The sequence below is a fragment of the Copadichromis virginalis genome, linkage group LG16 (genome assembly GCF_057382275.1).
Source record: "Copadichromis virginalis isolate Kocher_CV1m ecotype Utaka linkage group LG16, C_Virginalis_male_GT1.1, whole genome shotgun sequence".
Lineage (NCBI taxonomy): Eukaryota > Metazoa > Chordata > Actinopteri > Cichliformes > Cichlidae > Copadichromis > Copadichromis virginalis.
In genome coordinates this window covers 8,992,293-9,010,544 of record NC_140633.1, presented here as the reverse complement: position 1 = coordinate 9,010,544, position 18,252 = coordinate 8,992,293, and the positions used below count along the sequence as shown (strand labels likewise).

General features: G+C 43.3%; 2 protein-coding genes across 4 annotated transcripts in view; one reads left to right on the top strand and one right to left on the bottom strand.

The window, feature by feature from the left end:
* Positions 1-14,656, top strand: part of arhgef49 (Rho guanine nucleotide exchange factor 49) — a 70,400-nt gene extending 55,744 nt beyond the window's left edge. For all 3 annotated transcript variants that reach the window (XM_085435149.1, XM_085435148.1, XM_085435150.1), the window contains exons 4-8: positions 4,148-4,343; positions 5,711-5,921; positions 7,888-8,477; positions 11,152-11,297; positions 11,621-14,656. In XM_085435149.1, the coding sequence (XP_085291275.1) occupies positions 4,148-4,343; positions 5,711-5,921; positions 7,888-8,477; positions 11,152-11,297; positions 11,621-12,449 (1,972 nt within the window). In that variant the 3' untranslated portion in view covers positions 12,450-14,656. The remainder of the gene's footprint in view (positions 1-4,147; positions 4,344-5,710; positions 5,922-7,887; positions 8,478-11,151; positions 11,298-11,620) is intronic.
* Positions 14,657-14,764: 108 nt separating this feature from the next.
* tsn (translin) lies at positions 14,765-18,163 on the bottom strand. Its single transcript, XM_085435246.1, has 6 exons — positions 17,946-18,163; positions 17,095-17,188; positions 16,913-17,009; positions 16,528-16,643; positions 16,362-16,441; positions 14,765-16,055 (listed from the first exon to the last, which is right to left on the bottom strand). Exons 1-6 carry the CDS (start codon positions 18,132-18,134, stop codon positions 15,825-15,827), a joined length of 807 nt encoding a protein of 268 aa, XP_085291372.1. The 5' UTR covers positions 18,135-18,163; the 3' UTR covers positions 14,765-15,824.
* Between the last annotated feature and the right edge of the window lie 89 nt (positions 18,164-18,252).

The following is an 18,252-nucleotide window of genomic DNA, read 5'->3' as shown; positions in this document are numbered from 1 at the left end:
AAGCAGTTGACTCACAGTCTTGCAGACATCCAGAGTCTCAATAAACTCGTCGATCAGAGCCTCATCGGGGAGGTTGTGATAACAAATTTCGCCAAACTAACAAATACCAAAAATTAAGGATATTTCCTCTTTAATTGAAATGTATTTTAGTTATGTATGCATTGTTTTTCACATCCATTTTTGGTTTTAGTTGAATATTTGCTTAATACTGCTAAACACAAAGAACAGCTGAATCTGAGAATCTGAGACTCTTTAAACAAACTTTTAGAGAGACGTTGACCTGACCATGGGGCTATACGAAGCATGAAGAGATGAGGCAAGTGAGAGACGTTGGTTTTTGCAACAAAATTTTGTGGCATTCTTTCCTAAAAAATTCTGAACGCTTTGAATAAAACCCAAAAATCACAGTGACAGTAAAGGAAACAGTTTGAATGTCCCTGCAAAATTTCCCGACAGTCAGTCCAGCAGTTGCAGAGCTATTTCACTGTCTCCCGGTCCACTAATCAATTACTCAGCTGATGCTGTCAGCAGTATTACAGTGCTCGTAAAGCCCGTTCACATCTCCAGCATCCGGAGCGGATTCTTCTTTTATGTACAAAAAAAGCACCCATAATGCAACACACCCCGCACTCTCCTGAGATTTAAATACAGCCCGAGGCTCTGTGAATGTTTTAATACTTGGACATTTATTAGTTAATTAAACATGACAGTATGCTGTGTGATCGCTGCACCCCGAGGTATCTGACGTCCGTCGCGAGTCTCTTTGTTTAGGTGTGCAGGGCGTTGTGTTTTAGCTGCGCTATTACAGTAATATTCATATTATTACACCTGGGAGCGTTTTTTCATAGGCTGAAGCATAAAGCTGCACCACTGAGTTAATTGCACTCTGCAGTAATAGTGTTATATAGAGACGTCAAGAAGAAGGCGTGTATGAGATTTTATTTTTATTTATATCTATTTTCTGTGTATTCGTCTCAATTGATCGCACTCGCCCAATCAGATTCAAAATGAATTAATTTGAGAGATAGATGGATCAGTGAAGGTGACAGCCAGGCTAATTTTGGTGTCACGCCGTGCAGTGTTGAGTGCTGATCTATCACATGCAGCGGTTTCCTGATAAATTAAACTACAGGTTATTGGATCCCATGCATCATCCAGAGTGTGACAGCTAATACTGTGATAGAAATGCATTTTAATGACAGTTTGTTCAACGGGAAAGCGATCGGATGCTTCAGAGCCGGGGGATTAATTGTATTGGGCTTTTTGCCACGCTTTGATTTGGACATCTTCATCTGCTGTGCTGGTGTTTCTTGAGAAACAACGTGCAGGTTGCCAGAGTTTCATGCAATTTAATCTGCAAAGAAGAAAGTAGTTGAGCTGAAGCGCACGTAGCTGCCACGCAGCATATGAAGGACGTTGAAAACATTTTTTTTTACGACATGTCCAGAAAGGGCTCAGCAGTTTAACTGCTTTGGGAGGGACAGAACTCAGAAAGACACTGTTATGTAAGAACCATTAGAGTAATAAGACCTCGTGTTAAGTCAGCACACACACGCTGAAGAGAAGCCAAAGGAAATTTAATAGCAGAGCTGGTGCTGAAACAATGAATCGACTGGTTCTGGGCCCCGAGAACACCAATGAATTTCTTATTTTTCTATTGGTTATTTGCCGTATTAATATCTTTGAGTTATTTTTTCTACCATTTTCCATCAATGTATGGATTAAACAAACAAGTAATGAAGCATTCACAAGCTGAATGAATACATACTATGACTACTCTATTTATGTAAGTTTAGTAGTGGCTATCACTGATATACCTACTGTGTGGGTCTCACTTGTGACCAGTTGGTTTTCAGACACTGTTGGGCTGTTTGTGGTGTCGAAGGACCTTGGCAGGGATTTTTTGGTCGATGTGGGTTGCAGGGTGTAGAACAAGCCTGTGCTTCCCAGACCTAAAACTCAAAGAGGTTTAAGTCTGGGAAGATTAAAAGACGGGTCAGTGTAGAGCTTTCTCAGAGATTCCCAAAGGAAAACTGCCGTATAACGACATAATCAATCTTATTTATTCTACCAGTTAATGTTTTAATGTTGTGGCTGATTGATGCTTTGTTGTTGTTACTAAAACACAATGGAGAAGACATTTCACTCAACATTACAGTAAAGCTCGAGCCAGTTTTACTAAACTCTTGGGTCAAATTCTTGAGACTAACCATCCTCTGTTCTTGTCAAATACACGCCTTTGTGAAGAAAGTCAGTATATCAGGAATTTACAGCCTGTCTTTCCCTGTGAGGGCCCAGACATCATCGAGACTCCGTTATGGGTTGTGATCCCTGGGGCAATTAAGCTCGCGTAGCTAATAAAAAAAAATCACAAACACCTTTATTTTGAGTAAAATATATATAAAAATATGTCAAACTGATGTCACAACATTTTTTTTTACAATGATTGCAGTAATATGGTAGTATCCACACGTGGCTACTGGACCGTGAAGTTTAACAGTGCTGAAAAAACAAAATCAATATACAGCATAGCAGTTGGTTCTTTCTCCTGAAGTTAATGGCATAAACAAAATGTAAAACACCACAAATCAACATTTCCTGTATTATTAACACTTCATTTAAATGACTTCACGAAATCACAAAGGACTTAGAGAGAGGGACGGAATAAACAGGGTAGGCCAGGAATGAACATAGACTGTATATAAAAGAGGAAAGTACCTGTTGGTTTGTGAAGTTCTGTTTCCAAGCCTCAGTGTGATGGTTTTGTTGAGCCAGAAATGACCATATTTGGAGAAAGTGCTAGTCAGCTAACTAGCTTGCTAGCTAGGTTAGCAAGTAGCATGCAAAGACAGTATCGGACAGACACAGATACTTGCTAATCAGTGCTAGCACATTCAAATATTACTAAAATTTAATCTTGAACAAACTGTTAGAAAAATTAACCACACAGGAAACAAAGTTATTTGTCAGATAATAATATTAAAAATGTTTCACAAGGAACCGAAACTACAAGTGGGTCCAGTTATGAAGCTTGCAGATAGCTACCAGCTACCAGTCCGAATGTTAAGCCTTTATAAAGGTTAAAAGGTTGACCACATAAACGTGCAGACTTCTTGTGCTGGCGTAAAGTTGTGCAGTTCAGCATTAGATTTTATAGCGACTTTTGGAGGGCACTTTTGTGCCGCCTGTGTATAATTAGCTTTTAAGTTGTTTTAGTCCATTCTCCGAGTAGGGCACATTTACTGCATGGCTCGGCCGTAGAGTAAATGTCCCCTAATAAACTCAGTGTAAACGAGCTCTAATAAACTCATTGTACTCATTCACTGATGCGTTAAGTGAATCACAACAACGATCCCTGGCCACTTTTAAGGTGCACATCTTGTGGTGGATTTGTATTTGCTTTGGTCTGTTTGTTTTCTGCTATTACAAATGCTCGTATAAGTCCCCACAGGCATGTATTTGTGGTTTGTGTGTTCAAGGATATGCAATTTCCAGTGTAGTGAAATTCCTGTGCAGCAGTTTGTCACTGTGTGCTTTTTTGGGATGTCACAGATCTCATGCTGTCTGTGTGCAGCAAGAACGAATCCCCAGTTGTCAGACAAAGGAATGAAAGAAAACTATAATGCCTCCACGTGTTTGTGCGTGGCCGCGAAAAGGCATTGTCCCCGTGGTCCGTGGGGTTCAGGTGTTAATGTCTGCTGGTGGGCCTAATTACTGTGCTCCTGAGGAGGAGCTTAGGGTTGGCGGGTGGGCTTTGGTGGCCACAAAAAGAGGAGAGGGATTGATTTGGAAGTCTGGGTGGGTAAAGGAGGAGGTGGTGGTTGGGTGGGTGGTGGAGAAGACATAGCAGGAAGAAGAAAGGCATGTGAGCTGGAGAAGGAAGACTGAGGAGTAATGAATGACAGAGATGCTGTAAGCAGAAGAGGGCTCTGCCAGAATTATAATTTCCCCCTCTTCCTTCATTCAATACCTTTCCCACACGTCTTGTTCCCTCCTCTTTTTCTTCTATCCCCCTTATCCTTTTGCTTTCTATTCCTTCCCTTTCACCCCCCCCCCCCTCCCCACCCTCCCAATCTCCCACCCTTCTCTTCACCCATCTCTCTCCCTCCCCTCCTCTCTACGTCCATCTCCCTCCTCTCTTCACCAGCTGCAGTGCAGAGATCTCCGCCGAGACCCCTGTCAGGCTGTCAGGTGACCGGGACGGAGGCTGTGACATCACCGCCCCCTCGGCCGACTGTCAGCCCTCCGCCGTTGCCATGGCAACGTCGGCAACGGCCTGCGGAGCCAAGGCTGGCGAAGAAGCACCTGCAGGAGAAGGAGGAAGAGAGGAAGCAGGAGAATGCGTAAGGATTCTTTCTCTCTCTCTTTTTTTGTTTTTCATGTCTTAACAGCGTTCCCCGTGCGCTCCTTAGGTTGCTTCTGCTTTCTGCCGTTGCCTCACAGTGTGCAGAAACGCGCTGATCTATTGGTATTCATCGGTGACTGGGACAAGCAAGGGGACTGCGACACGCACACATGCACATCCCTCACATATACTGATGCAGAGGTATTTGCTGAGAACAAGCATGCAGCGGTCTGTCTTCCTGCTACAGCTCAACGACTGAGGATGCAGTAAAAGAAAAAAAAAAGGAGGATTAAGCACCCCTCCAGCAGTGAGCTGCTGCTGGTAACTGAGCGCTCCATTCCTGCTCTCTGCGTGCCTCCTCTCTCTCTCTGCTGGCTGGCTGGCTGCAGCTTGACACCAGGCTCAGCTGCAGCTAGCATCATGCTCCTCTTTGCATCTGCAGACCAGAACAGAAGAGCCGGACTGACATGGAGTCATACCTCGCTTGCATGTTGCAGCAGCTGTTAGGTAGCTTAGACAACAGATGTCGAGGTGCGTTTGCTTCTTTCTTGCCTTCTTTTATTTTAAATTAACAGCCTCTGCATTTACCAGACAAACGGGTGTTATTAGATAATTTAGTAGAATATGAATTATTCTCCTTCATTTTATCCAATAGCTGCGAGCTGTGTGAAGCGATGGAAGTCTTGCACCTTTCAGTCATATTTAGTTGCTCTATTCGTGTCTACGGTTAGGAAGATAATGGGCAATTTAAAGCCATTATATGGATGTTATAGGGGATGCTGACGATGCCTTTGGGGTGATGAGGAAGATGCTATAGGTATGACCTTTGAACTTTATATCTCAGGTTGATTCTCAGGGGCTTGAGAGACCCTAAAAGAATTTCAGAGATCACTCGAGGAGTGTTTGTCCATGCTGAATGCTGCAGTGTTTGGGGAATTCCTTGCTTTAACCTCTAAAGAATTTGTCATCTGGAGGATATCTCTCATCTTCAAGGCTGGGTGGTTTGAAGTTGCGATAAGAGCAGAATTTTCAAAGCGTGGCCTCGCTGAATTTACAGCCTTTTTACGAGACTTGGAAGACGATTAGTGCTGCGACTGACTGTGAAATTTGGATTCTTGTCAGTGCTACAAGCCGGGATCAGAGCGATAACCAAAATTTGTTATGTAATGATGTCATGCCAGTGAAGATGGTGACACTGTGCATGGTAACTGCTCTCACAGGCACACACACGCAGAAACACGCAAGCTGGATTTTCAGTCTTGTTGTCATTGCCTCCTTTAGTACCTCAGAGAGCTTTGCCCTCTTTCACCTGTTGCTATAGCAACACGACCATTTGATTGACACACGTGTCTTTCCAACTGGCAGCACGCTAGTCTGGGCTGCAGGCGCTCCAGCTCGGACGCAGCCTATGAGCTGGCTGAGACGGTGAGAGCGCAGCGTGAGTGCCGCCTGCGACCCCACTACAGTGACCCCATGCCGGCCGACGCCTCCAAGCGCAAGCAGCTGGAGATGAAGATTGCCGCCGCCGCTCGACTCCACGGCCACCGTCGAGATCGCGATAGAGACAGAGACAGTGGTAAGTGCATAACAGGTGTGCCACATCGTGTTCCTTCTTCTTCCTCTTTAAGTGTGTAATCCGCTGAGGTTTTAGTTAAATTAAATGGAGCTACTTTGGATAAAGAAAATCCCACAAATAAGGACGACTTCAACAAAAAATTCAGTGTCACTGCAGCTGAAACGACACAGACTGGTGAACTTCCATCAAAGGATGTCCATGCGTCAAATCTGGTTGGAAGTGTTTGGGTTGTAACAAAAATGCAACTATTAAGAATATGTGTGTGTTGCTCAAATATCTACCTCAGCAAACAGGAGCCACACACTAATCAACGTGATGCTTCCTTCATCCTTGAATCCAACTTTCCAGCCAACATCACTAAGGTCATTTTTAATGAATGTCACCAAAATAGAGATTCTTCACAACTGGTAAAACACTTACATTTATTGCCTCTACTTTGCTTCCACACAAATATTTCCAAGCTCGAGTCGAATGACCCTAATGAATAAAATAAAACATAACTCAGGGGGCAGGTAGCTATTTAACATGTAGGCTGCTGGAAGCCTACATGTCAGTAAAGCTTTCTGGATTCTGTATCACTTTGACTTTTAAGAGATATAATACCTTTGACATTAAAATCTTGTCCATGTTCTGTGTTTTTGAAATGATTTTTAGAAATCATGTACATCTCAACTGCTGTGGGTTGTTGAGTGTAACTGCACAATGGCAGGTAACATTATCTTATGATTAGTTAGAAAACTGGCAACAGCACTTTAAATTTGGGGAAAAGGGCCTCTCAACTTTTTTTTAAAGCTATGTAGGTAACCTTACAGTGTGAATGAACTTCAGTATATTGTAGCCACTTTTCTCAGCTTTGATTTTGTACCAAAAGTTATAAAGAATACTGCTGATTGGTGTATTTTGGGGTTATTAGAGACGTGCCTGCAATCAGAGCCTGTGATGTCCACTACAGCTGTCTCTGTCAGGGTACCTGGATCCTTGACCCAGTGTTGTCAGTTTGGACCTTTTGCTATTGTTTCGTTTCCCTGTGCCTGTTTCCTGTTTTATTCTTTTAGTCTTTTGTCCTGTGCGTTGTGTTTAGTTCTACTTCCTCTGTGTCATTAGTTAGATTTATTCCAGATGTTTTCTCACCTGTTTCAACTCTTCCTTATTATCCAGTCTATTTAAGCCCTCAGTTTCTCTCAGTTATTTGCCATCTCATTGACGACTCCTCATGTGTAAACTCAGTTGATTTCAGTGACAGTCGCCTACAAAGCTGGATGGTTTGTATTTAGGCCTATTTCCTGTCTGCTAGCATGGAGCAGGTGGGGTTCATCCATCTACAAAGAGGTGATTGAGATGTTTTGGCTTTGTTTTTGGGGGACTTTCAGGTCATCTATCTTTGTATACAGTCTCAACATATAAACATTGCACATATTCCTATGGTGTATGGCACTGACCCCATCACTGTGTGATGGGATTTGACTTGATGCTTCCTTCCTGTGAACAAATGCCAGCACCTTTACAGAACTCTTTGTCCTCATTACACCTCTGACCTCACCATGAGGTGAATCCAAATAAATTGTGAATGAGCCTCCAGCTGAGCCTGGCATTTGACATCCCATCCCATTTTTCTTTTTTTAAAAAAGAAAAAAAGGCTTTTAAGAAATACATTTGTTCTGTTTTTACATCCCTTATGCAACTTGGAGTCTTGCTTGTCACTGAACATTATGGCCGTTGGACCCTGTCCTCAAGTCCTCCCACCAAACACACACACACAAACTACCCGCTTATGTTCCCTGTCAGTTGAAGACCCATTACACTAGTGCTGGGCAAAGGAAGTCCATCAATACGACATATGTTAATGATGACCTTGCTGGCCTTTTCCCAGAAACCTGCGTTTATTTGATTGACAAAAACTGGAGGGTAAATCCATAAACATTCTGATTGCTAATGAATCTGATCATCCTCACATCCCTCTCCCCAGCACCCGCAGCAATTCGTGGTCGCTCAGAGCCTCCCGGTGAGGAGCGCCAGGCAGTCTTGGGCGTGACTCGAACCGGACAACACCGCTGGAGCACCATCAGCAGCCTGAGTGCAGACAGCGGAGTGGTGGGCCTCAGCGATGAGCGCGACGAAGAGGACAACGAGCCTCGCCGTTACCGCAGAAGCCGGGGAGCCGACGTGGAACGAGTGGACAGCGGCATCGGGCCGGGTCTGTCCCGCACCTGGAAGAGACCGTCGGCCTCTCTGAGAGCCTGGGAGGCCCAGAGACCGTGTCCGGACTGTGGACTGAGGGACGGGGCCTCGAAAGAACGGGGAGAGCGCATGTGCGAACGTTGCTCCAAGCTGCGCATTGAACGCAAGGAAGCCATCCTGGAGTTTCTGAACACGGAGTCGAGCTACGGCGAGGACCTGCGCATCATCAAAGAGGAGTTTTACTGCCCCATGCAGAGTGCCGGGCTGCTGACCGCTGAGCAGCTCGCCGTGGTGTTCAGCAACGTTCAGGAGTTGATAGATGTCAATGAACGCTTCACCGAACACCTGCAGGACAGCATCGATCAGGCCTTTGACCAGGTGACCCACACTCTCTGTCTCTCAACACACATAAATACCAGCTGTGCATGAGCAAAGTTGGCATCTTCTGGCTCACAAACGGATTTCAACATCTCCTGTTGTTGCATAATTCACCTTAAGGGTCACACTTATAATGTCATTAAATGCCATTGTTTCTTTTTTTAACTGTTACTGAGTCCAAATTCAGATATATGTAGAAGTACACTTTAGAGATTCAGTACAAACATCAGAACCACAAGTTTAAGCACACGCATTTACATGTATACACTCAAAGCAATTGCAGGTAAAAATGTTTGTTTCTCTCACAGCGACGACGAAAACAAGGTCACTTATTGTCAAGTAGAGGAGAGGAACCATTAATCATGCTCTCAAGAATATGCTTACATTAACAATGAGTGACTGTATACTGTTTGTGTAGTGATGATAGTGCCTGCAGTAAAGTATCACCAATTCTGGACATCGTCTCAGCTATACAGAGCACTTTAGTCTTCTTTTTACTTATTTTGGCTTAACACATAACAAATCAGTGGTTAGCATTAAAGCTAAGGAGCGTTAGTGCTACTGATAACTGTAAACATTTGCCTCTTCAACAGCTTATCCCAGTTGACATTGGGCGAGAGGTTGGGTACACCATGGGCACTCTAACAAAGAGTGAAAAATAATCGTTCAGACTCGCATCTAAACCCTGCTGCTGATTTAGAATCACCGGTTAACCTGGCACACGTGTCTCTGCACTGTTTACCCTTTGGCTGGTCCAATCTTCCTGTGAGCCAAATATAACTACACTAACAAGTCAGTAACATTAGTTAGCTGACAGCCCAGCTCACTGGCTGCAGCAGCAAGAGGGAGAAAAGATGAAGGGAATTACAATTTACTTGCAAAAATATAATGAAACTAAAAAGTGTGTGTGTTTATCAGAAAGTCAGCAGTGTGGAGCATGCATGGGTGGCTGGAGAGCAAATAATAAAATAAACCTGAAGCACACACTGTGGCTGTGCTGGTCCGAGCCTGGGAGTCACATGGTCACTGCAGGAGGGAGGGAGCTTTTACAGCCCAGCTCACTGGGCCCAGGTGTTGCTCTTGGAGCTTATTACCCTCCTATTAGTGTCTGCATAACACAGTACAACAAAACAGAGACACCTAGTGCCTCATCAACAAGTTTGACAGCAATGATGTCACCAACGTCTGTTTTATAAATCAGAGTTAGTTGAAGTTAATTCAGTTAACTTATCATCCCTCTGCATTCTGTCCTTATATAGTACAACGCAAGGTAGATGGACTGATATTTATACAGCACTGTTGTGCTTCTACTGAGATCTCAAGCACTACACTCGCACGTACAATTTAATTATACACACACACACACAAATACTCCAGTCGATGCATCAGGGGAAATTTGAAGTTCATTGTCTTGCCAGGTAAGCTTTAAGTATAGAAGTCAGGGATCAAACTGCTAACCTTCTGAGCAGGTCAGAAAGATCCTGAGCCAGCTTTAGCCAGTGGTGAGAGTTAAACAGTGAAGAGTGCAGGAGTCCATCCAGGAGATGTGTCTGAAACAAAAGTACAAGCTTTGTTGCTACAGCCCTGTTTACAAATTGTTTAGAAAAAAAGTAATTCCAGACTCATAAAGCACTTTGTAACACAGGGTTTTGAAAAATGCTCCATAAATAAAGTTCTTATTACTAAAATAAGTTTCTTTAAGGTCAAGCATTAAGATCATTCTACTTATCTTTAAAGAAAGAAATTTTCTTAAAAGAAATTTAAAGAAGGAGAGCCAACAGCCTTCTTAAAAAATGTCGGCCACCTTGAATTTCAAATGACTAAAGGTCTAAAGCAGGGGTGTCAAACTCAAATACACAGTGGGCCAAAATTCAAAACTGGAACATTAATATTTATTGGAAAAAAAAATCTTCCTCCAGATTTAAGAATGAATCTTTTCTTATGGACTCAAACAAGTTTTGCTGAAAAACTGAATATGGAACAAGCAAAGTTTAATACTAAACAATATATATATTAGCTGTATAATACCAGTAGGCCAGCTCTAATAATAATTTGGTATGGCTTCGCGAGCCAAATGTAATTAGGCTGCGGGCCAGAGTTTGACACCTATGGTCTAAAGAGTCATCAGAAAACGGTATATGTGCCACTTTTGGTACTTTTATTACTTATTTATTTTGTTTGTGCGTATTCTGAAATATCAGCTGATCATTTCTTTCTTTCAGACACATAAGACATGAACAAAATCCCTGACATTTGTTATGTGTAGGTAGTCATTTACATATTTATGCTGTTCAAGCACATGCGCCACAAACAGGGAAGTTGCAAAGCGTCTTCTGTTGGAAGAACTCTAAATATCAACGCTCATATCACAGTTGAAGGGTGTCTCTCCTAGCTCTGTTTCATTTCTGCTTCTCTCAGTGAGACGCATGAGTCTTAAAATGCTCTCTGTATGATACTGTACTTAGTTACCATTTGTTTCAAGTTTACCTTAAAACAGCTGGTATATCTGGGACTATTACTTTTGGGAGTATTACTGTCACTCCCTGATAACTGCTATGCTCACTAATTAGTACCCTTGTGTGAAGTGATGAGGCGAGAGCCAAGCATAAAGTCTGCACGTACCACTTTGGACAATGACTTTTAAGGCCGTTGCTTTCCTGTGGTTTGATTTCAGGGAGATGAAGATCTGCTGACAGTGTACATAGGAGAGATCTTTCTGGAGTTTGTCAACATGCTGCCCGCCTTTCAGACCTACTGTCTGCAGCAGTCCACCTCAGTCAACATGCTGAATACACTGGAGAAAGAAAAAGAGCTGCTAAGGTACACACAAAGTACAAGGACTGGTCTTCCTGTGGCTCTGTGTGATGGCAAAATTGCTGTGGGAGCTTTCTCTTGTTCCTGCCACGGCTGTGCTGTGTAATTCTTAATGGAAAGGACAGCGAGTTATCACTTATTCAGAAGATGTTCTATTTCAAGAGCAGAGCTGCAATGATTCATATTTTTAGACAGAACTGCAGCTCACCCATGACTCAGGCTGTCTTATGATTCCATTAATCAAGTTTTTAAGAGTTTCCCCAAAGACATACACAGACTGTAAGAATGTCTCCGTTCTCATCGTCCTCTTGTCTCACTTCTCTCTTTAGAATCTTCCTGGATGTTTCTCAGAATGACAACACAGCCCTGCGTCGTATGAACCTGCGCTCCTTCCTTATGGCGCCCCTCCAGCGCGTGACCAAGTACCCGCTTTTGTTGAGCCGCATCATTAAGGTCACTCCCGAGTGCCACCCCGACTACGCGCGTCTCCGTGAGGCCAAGAGTCGGGTCGAGTCCCACCTGGAGCACATCAACATGAAGACCAAGCAGGAGGGCAACGGGGTCACCTGGTCCCTGCGCTCGTTCCGCCGCGACAGCCGCAAGAACCGGGAGGTCATCAACATCGAGATGCGAGAGGTGTCGATGAAGACGGTGGGGTGGGCGAGGGAAAACACGCGATTTGTCATGGAGGGGCCGCTCCAGCTGTCCCAGCCGGCGGACGGTCAGTGGGTGAAGAAGGGCAGCAAGGCTCTCAAGTTCCAGAACGTCCAGAGCCTGCTGATGGTGAGGACGCAGCGGACGGTTGAGGGACTGTGCGCCGACCTGGTGGCTCGGGGGGATCAGATGGAAAGCGGCGGAGAGAGCATTCGGGACGGAGTGCTGGTTCTGATCAAGGACAAGAGCAGCGGGAAGTTCACAGTGCTGAGAGAGCCCATCCGACTGGGGAACTGCGTGGTGTCGACAGATCCTGACTGCGAGGACACATTCGAGGTGCTTGACATCCGGCGGGAGTCTTTCGTTTTCCGCGCCTCTGACAAATCTCGCACCCAGCAGTGGTTCCACCAGATTAAGAGGTACGCTCGGGACTTGGGCACCTGGAGGAAAAGACGTAACGCTTTGCCCAACATCATGATCAACACGAACCAAACGCGGTCCTGAGACTAACCACCACTCACCTTTGTTACACTGTAAATAACCTCCTACTGCAAAAATCAGCCGACAACAGGAAGCATTTCCGAGTGACTCCGCTGTCATAACTCATTAGAATTCAATAACAATAAATAAAAAGGGAAGAGAGAAAAAATCTCAGACTCTCATGAGGGCAAGAAAACGACGAAGCACTTTGTTTTTGTTACGAAGCTGTAAGTGCGCCATACTGTCATAAAATATTATGTATGTAGATTTAATTTGAAACTGTTACATTACAAGAGCAAAGTCAGATTGTTGGACGACCAAATGAATAACAAAGAAAAAAACTTGGGTCGATCTCGTCGGCCTTGATTGTAAAGACTGTTTGCTCTCGGAGAAGCAGAGCTGTGTTTTTCAGTAAGTAACGTGTGTCTGTTGAACAGCATGACTGAACATGACCGACTGCAACGGGAAAAATTGTAACATCTTTATTTTTTTAGTTTCTTTTCTGTTTTTTAATACAACACAGTGTGACGTAAGAACATTTCTCAAGGCAGAAATGTCGTCCACATCTTTTTGTTCGGTGGTTTTCGTTTGTCGTCACCGCCCTATTGTGTCCGTGTGCCGCCCTCTACTGTACATTGGCGGTAGGGCAATCTTTCACTGCCAGATAAGCAGTGGAGTAGAGCCTCTCAAAACGGGCTGTACAGACCTGTACGCGTCACCGTCTTTCAGTGAGAACTCACGTAACAGCAATAATCTCTGCCAGTTTCAAAGTAAGTAGCTACTGTATATGCATTTCGTTTTCCTGAGGTTTTCCTTTTGGCGTTCAGGTGTTAATCCTGCTTTACTGTGTCGTTGGGTTTTATGTGGCACATTTAACTGGAGTCTGATTGGTCGGTGGGCACGACTAAAGCTTTCCCTAATGCTAAGGACGCCTCTGTTACGGTCATTATATTTAAGTGCCATGAAAGCAGTTTGTGAAGAGTCTCGTCAGTCCTCTTTCTTGGAACATCCTGTCAAACCGGGTGACGTCAAACACTACCTGTGTGTTAAGTGCAGAGTTTTTCCAACCTCAGCTTCAGGACCTCATGTGGAGACCACCACTGGCCTCTGCACAGTTGTAATAATGTAATAACAGAGAATCAACAACCAGTTTTTTGTATTATTGAATGATTTGCTGGTTGTTTCTTCAACCAATCATTTGGTCTGGCATCAGTAACTCCTAAGAGTCTTCTTAGGAGACTCACTATATTCAGATTTTAAGAATATCACTTTTCAGTAAACAAACCACTTAGAATCACTGACTTTCTGTTAATAGACTATCTATTATGACTTTAATACTTTAACTGATTCAGTTATGCCACCATTTCTTGTCCATCCCACCCTCTGTGTAGCTGTGAGAGACCAAAAAAAAGGTTCTGTTGTGAAACTCTGGCGTTAAGGTTGAAAAAGCCTGCTACCTTGACGACAAACGCCTCAAAGAAAAAGCATCCAAACCATCTCGTCGTGACGCAGTTTCAGCTGTGTTATGTGACTTAGCGATGAGCTGTTGTGCCTTGGTACTTGATCACTGTTAAATGAAAACTGACTGAAGTATTTGCAATCCGTCATAGTAGCATTAACCTCTGAAATAGACTCGTCTGCTCTCCGTCACTTGACCGAGATTCATTTACAGGCAATATAATTATTCCTTCGACAGTCCCTGACTGATGTGATCGACTGATCCTCTGTGTCTTCTTCTAATTTGTGTTTTTACTACTCATGGTGTGTTTTGTTTTTTTATTATTTAAGAGAGCTTTATTTTGTTTGATGCACTTTATTATTATGATTCAGTAATAGTATATTCTCCAGTGTAACCGCTGGTAAAAACTCTGTTACACAGTCATTACTGTTGACCATACTTGATGTAAAAGAGGGACTCTGGTCGACCGAAGCAGATTCCAGCACTTTGAAACTATAAAGTCGACCCAGTCATCGAAACCAAAACCACCAGATAAGACCAATGCTGTTATGTTATGAAGTAGCACGATCACTGTGTTTTGGAGGGCAGGGCTGCTCAGCTCCACACCGATACGCCTGTACTGTTGGAGGACGCAGTTTCAGATTTAAAAAGAAAAAACTAAACCTGCAGAGTTTCATTAAAGTTTCTTTTCCTCATTTGTGTATGAAAGACCTGACGTTTTATTTCCTCAGTGTAATATATTGTGCATTATATTAAAAGATTTTAAACACAACCTTTATTGTTGTTGTTTTTTCCTGTATAAAGTCTTTTATAACGTAGATGTGTGTACTCAGAATCATTCGCATCATCTTTAGGATTTCAAAGACAACAACACACACTGAACAATTGAGATCAATTTATTTGAAACAAAATCACAATATAGAAGGAAAACAGTGATTTTTTTTTTTCCATATAAAAACACCATTCAGCAACATTAAAGTATCGAAGCAAACTGAAGCATGGACGCCCACAACAGAAACAAACCTTCAAGATGTTTCTCTCCATGAAAAACAAATGGACACACTGTACTACACACAGAGACGTTGGCACTGCGCTGTATGAAAACAAAGAACATACCTGACTCATCACAGTAGCTTTATGTCATATGAAGTGCATCTTTGTCTTTTCTTTGGCTCGTCCTCTCCCAGAGCCTCGTTTATAAATGCTACTGATGGAAATCCAAAACCTTCTGAGTTCAAACACTTTAAAAATGTATGAATCGGTTGTTACTCTCTTTATGGATTTTAGATTTAATATCTCAAGTTTGAGTGGACCATCTTCTTTATAAATGAGGCTCCTAGATATTTTTTGTTTGTTTTTTTAAACAATAAAGTCAGAGTCCTAAGAAACACCGGGCATCAAATGCTGGTAAACAACACAAATACTTGTTTCTTTTTTCTTTGTAAACACATTAAAAACAATGACAGAATAAATGAGCCTGGCTGGAGCGCTTCACTCTGAGCCATCTTAAACAATTAAGCATCAATACACTGTAAAGAAATAATAAAAATTTGACTGTTGCGAAAGAGAGTGAACAGCTGCAAAACCAGCTCAGTTTAACAGGGATCAGAAGACTGAGAACGTGTTTCCAAAACCAGCAACAAATCAAACCGTTGATAGTAAATCATCTGATGGGGGGCGTCGCCGCCTCTGCCATCCTTTCCGACAGACTGCCATCCACCTGACGCACGTCTCACACATGCATTCGCACAGATATACGCCGATAAGCACGCACACACACAGTCTGTCTTCGGTTGCTGGGGCCTCAGGCAGATCCCTGGCTCTCATGTTCCAGGTGGTGTAAAGTCTCCAATCTGCAGCAGCCATGGAGAGTTCCCAGCTTGGGGGCGGGGCAGCCACCACGCCCTCCTTCTCCCACTGCCAATCGCACCCTCGCCGCTCTACTTCTCACCAGCGGCCTCGGGCTCCTTGGCCAGACCGCGGATTGACAAGTCATAAACTACCTCTTCGATTTTCTTCACGTCGTACTTGAGGCCGTCGTAGCGCTTCCTCAGAGGGTCGTTCTTCAGGTTGAGCAGGCGGAAGCCCGAGTCCAGCTCGTTGATGAAGTTGGAGATGCGCAGGGGCCGGTTGTAGTCTCCTGCTGTGACGCTGTTTACCGCCAAGCGTGACTGGATCGACAAACAGCATGGTGAGTTAAGGTCAACTTATACACAACAAATCATTGTTTACAACATTTTGGAAATAATCTTACCACCAGATTTAAGGACAGAAATTACTGCAATAATATCTTTCTTCCCCAAAACACACACCTGAATGCTCCAGACCTGCAAACTGGCAAAACTTCTGCTTTTATAGAGGAGCTCAAACTTGCTGATGATCAATCAATCAAGTGCTTGTCCTCATGATTCCTAGAATGTATTTAATATATAGAACATGACTGCATGTAGCAACATAACAATTAACAGTAAACTCACCAGTTCACTTGCCATGATCAGGACGCCTGCCAGGTAGTCCTCTACATCGAGGTGGAAGCCTTTCTCTCGCACCACTTCGACTACAAGGTGGAGAGAGAGGAGGAAGCAAAGATTAGCCGACTTTCTCCAGTGAGACTTCGACTTTATGACATTAAGTGGTACCTACTCCCGAGTATCTGTGCCACTTCTTCCCGCTTTACAAGAGTTTCGCTCTCCAGGTAGACAACAAACGCTGCTAAGAAAGCCAGACGCTGCAGGACAAAACGCCAGTGTTCATGGAACCTAAAGAGAGAAGAAGAAAGCCGAGAAACAAAGATAAAAACACTTGATTTCTTAAGGATATCCTGCTCACAGTGAGTCCTGTTTCTTTAGGGAGCCAGAGGCACATAAATTAAAAATACTTAATAATAAAACAAGACAGTTAAAAACACATTATCAGCAAAATTTTGCGAGTTTTGGTTTCATGAACAAAATAACAAACATTCAAAAACTCATTAGCGTTGCATAATCATGGCGATAACTGTAATTGTTGAGAAGAAAGTCATTCCTACCTATAATACTGCTCCATAGGAAATTTTGTTTTGAGTTCAGCAATTTGTGTCCTGACTGTGCAGAACAGCTCCCGCGCCTTCGCACATTTGCTGGGAACTAAAAGGGAGAAAAGAGAAGATTATCATACCAGAGGTTCAAAAATCATTTTATCCAAGTATCCACAGCTCCACGGGCCACTCACTTTCTTTGAATCCACTTGGTTGGTGGACACTCTGTAGTACTGTTAGTATTTCCCTGGCGGTCTGTTCCAAGGTTTGAACCACCTTACGAATATCCTGTGAAAAGAGGGAATGAAGAACAACAAAGCGTTTAAAGCTTCTACTAAAGTCCGAATAAAATCAATATACCTTTGCCACTTTGAATACCTAAGACGCTTACAACCTGTGCATCACCCTTGCAAACAAAAAGGAGCTCAGACCAGATCCCTATTATAATCTCAGCCCCACCTCATCTGTCACTCCTACCGGACACCTCGCCTGTGTCTGGCTGTCTTCATACATGTCCTACACCACCCTCATATACTTCTCTGCCATTCCTGACGGTGCCACAGTTCCTCTTTATCACATGCTTTCTCTGTATCCACAAAGACTTTCTCTGTACTTCACCAGTACATTCATATTTTCTACATTATTAATGGGCAATGTTATTTTTTGTCTATTTTACCCGGGTATATTTTTCAATGGTTTAAAATCTGTCTTAGGGCGATACAGCCACAACCAATCAGCAATATTCGGAATTAAAGCTATCCCGCATTAAATTCACTAATTTTTAAATTAACTTTGGTTGGGGGAAAACGCTTTACAAGCGTGGTAAAAACACTGGAGCTTGATGATATTTAGATTTCAGTAAAAGTGATATTTATTGCGAACTGTTATCGACCTGAATTAAATTTATTAGCTGATGCAGCTAAACCATAATGTCCCATTTACCAGGGTTAAATATTTTCATTAAACGTTTAACGACAAGTCTTCGGCTCTGGTTAGCTGCTAGCTAGCAGTCTCTGTGAGCTAACGCTGTGCTGTTCGTGCTTACCTCTCTGATGTCCTGGTCTGCGCTCAGGAAGCCCTGGATGTAACTGAACATCTCGGTGACAGACATTTCTCTTCTGAATCCAGCCGTAAGCTTGATACCGAAAATGAACCTTCCGCAGCTATTCAACACATCAACGTGCACGAGAACGGTCAATCTCCGCCTCCAGCTGGCGCCTGGTGATGATGTCATCAATGCATAAATCAGAGCCTTCTTCTTCTTCTTCTTCTTCTGTATAGGGTTTACTGGCGGTTGGCAAACAGCAAAATGGTGCAGTACCGCCACCAACTGGTGTGGAGTGTGGACAGAA

Bases quoted from the DNA above. Each gene is read 5' to 3' on its own strand.
- tsn (XM_085435246.1), bottom strand. From the start codon at position 18,134: ATGACATCATCACCAGGCGCCAGCTGGAGGCGGAGATTGACCGTTCTC. The intron at 17,189-17,945 runs GTAAGCACGAAC...CTCTTTTCACAG, and splicing joins CAGACCAGGACATCAGAGAG to GATATTCGTAAGGTGGTTCA. The intron at 16,056-16,361 runs GTGAGTTTACTG...TTGTCGATCCAG, and splicing joins TGATCATGGCAAGTGAACTG to TCACGCTTGGCGGTAAACAG.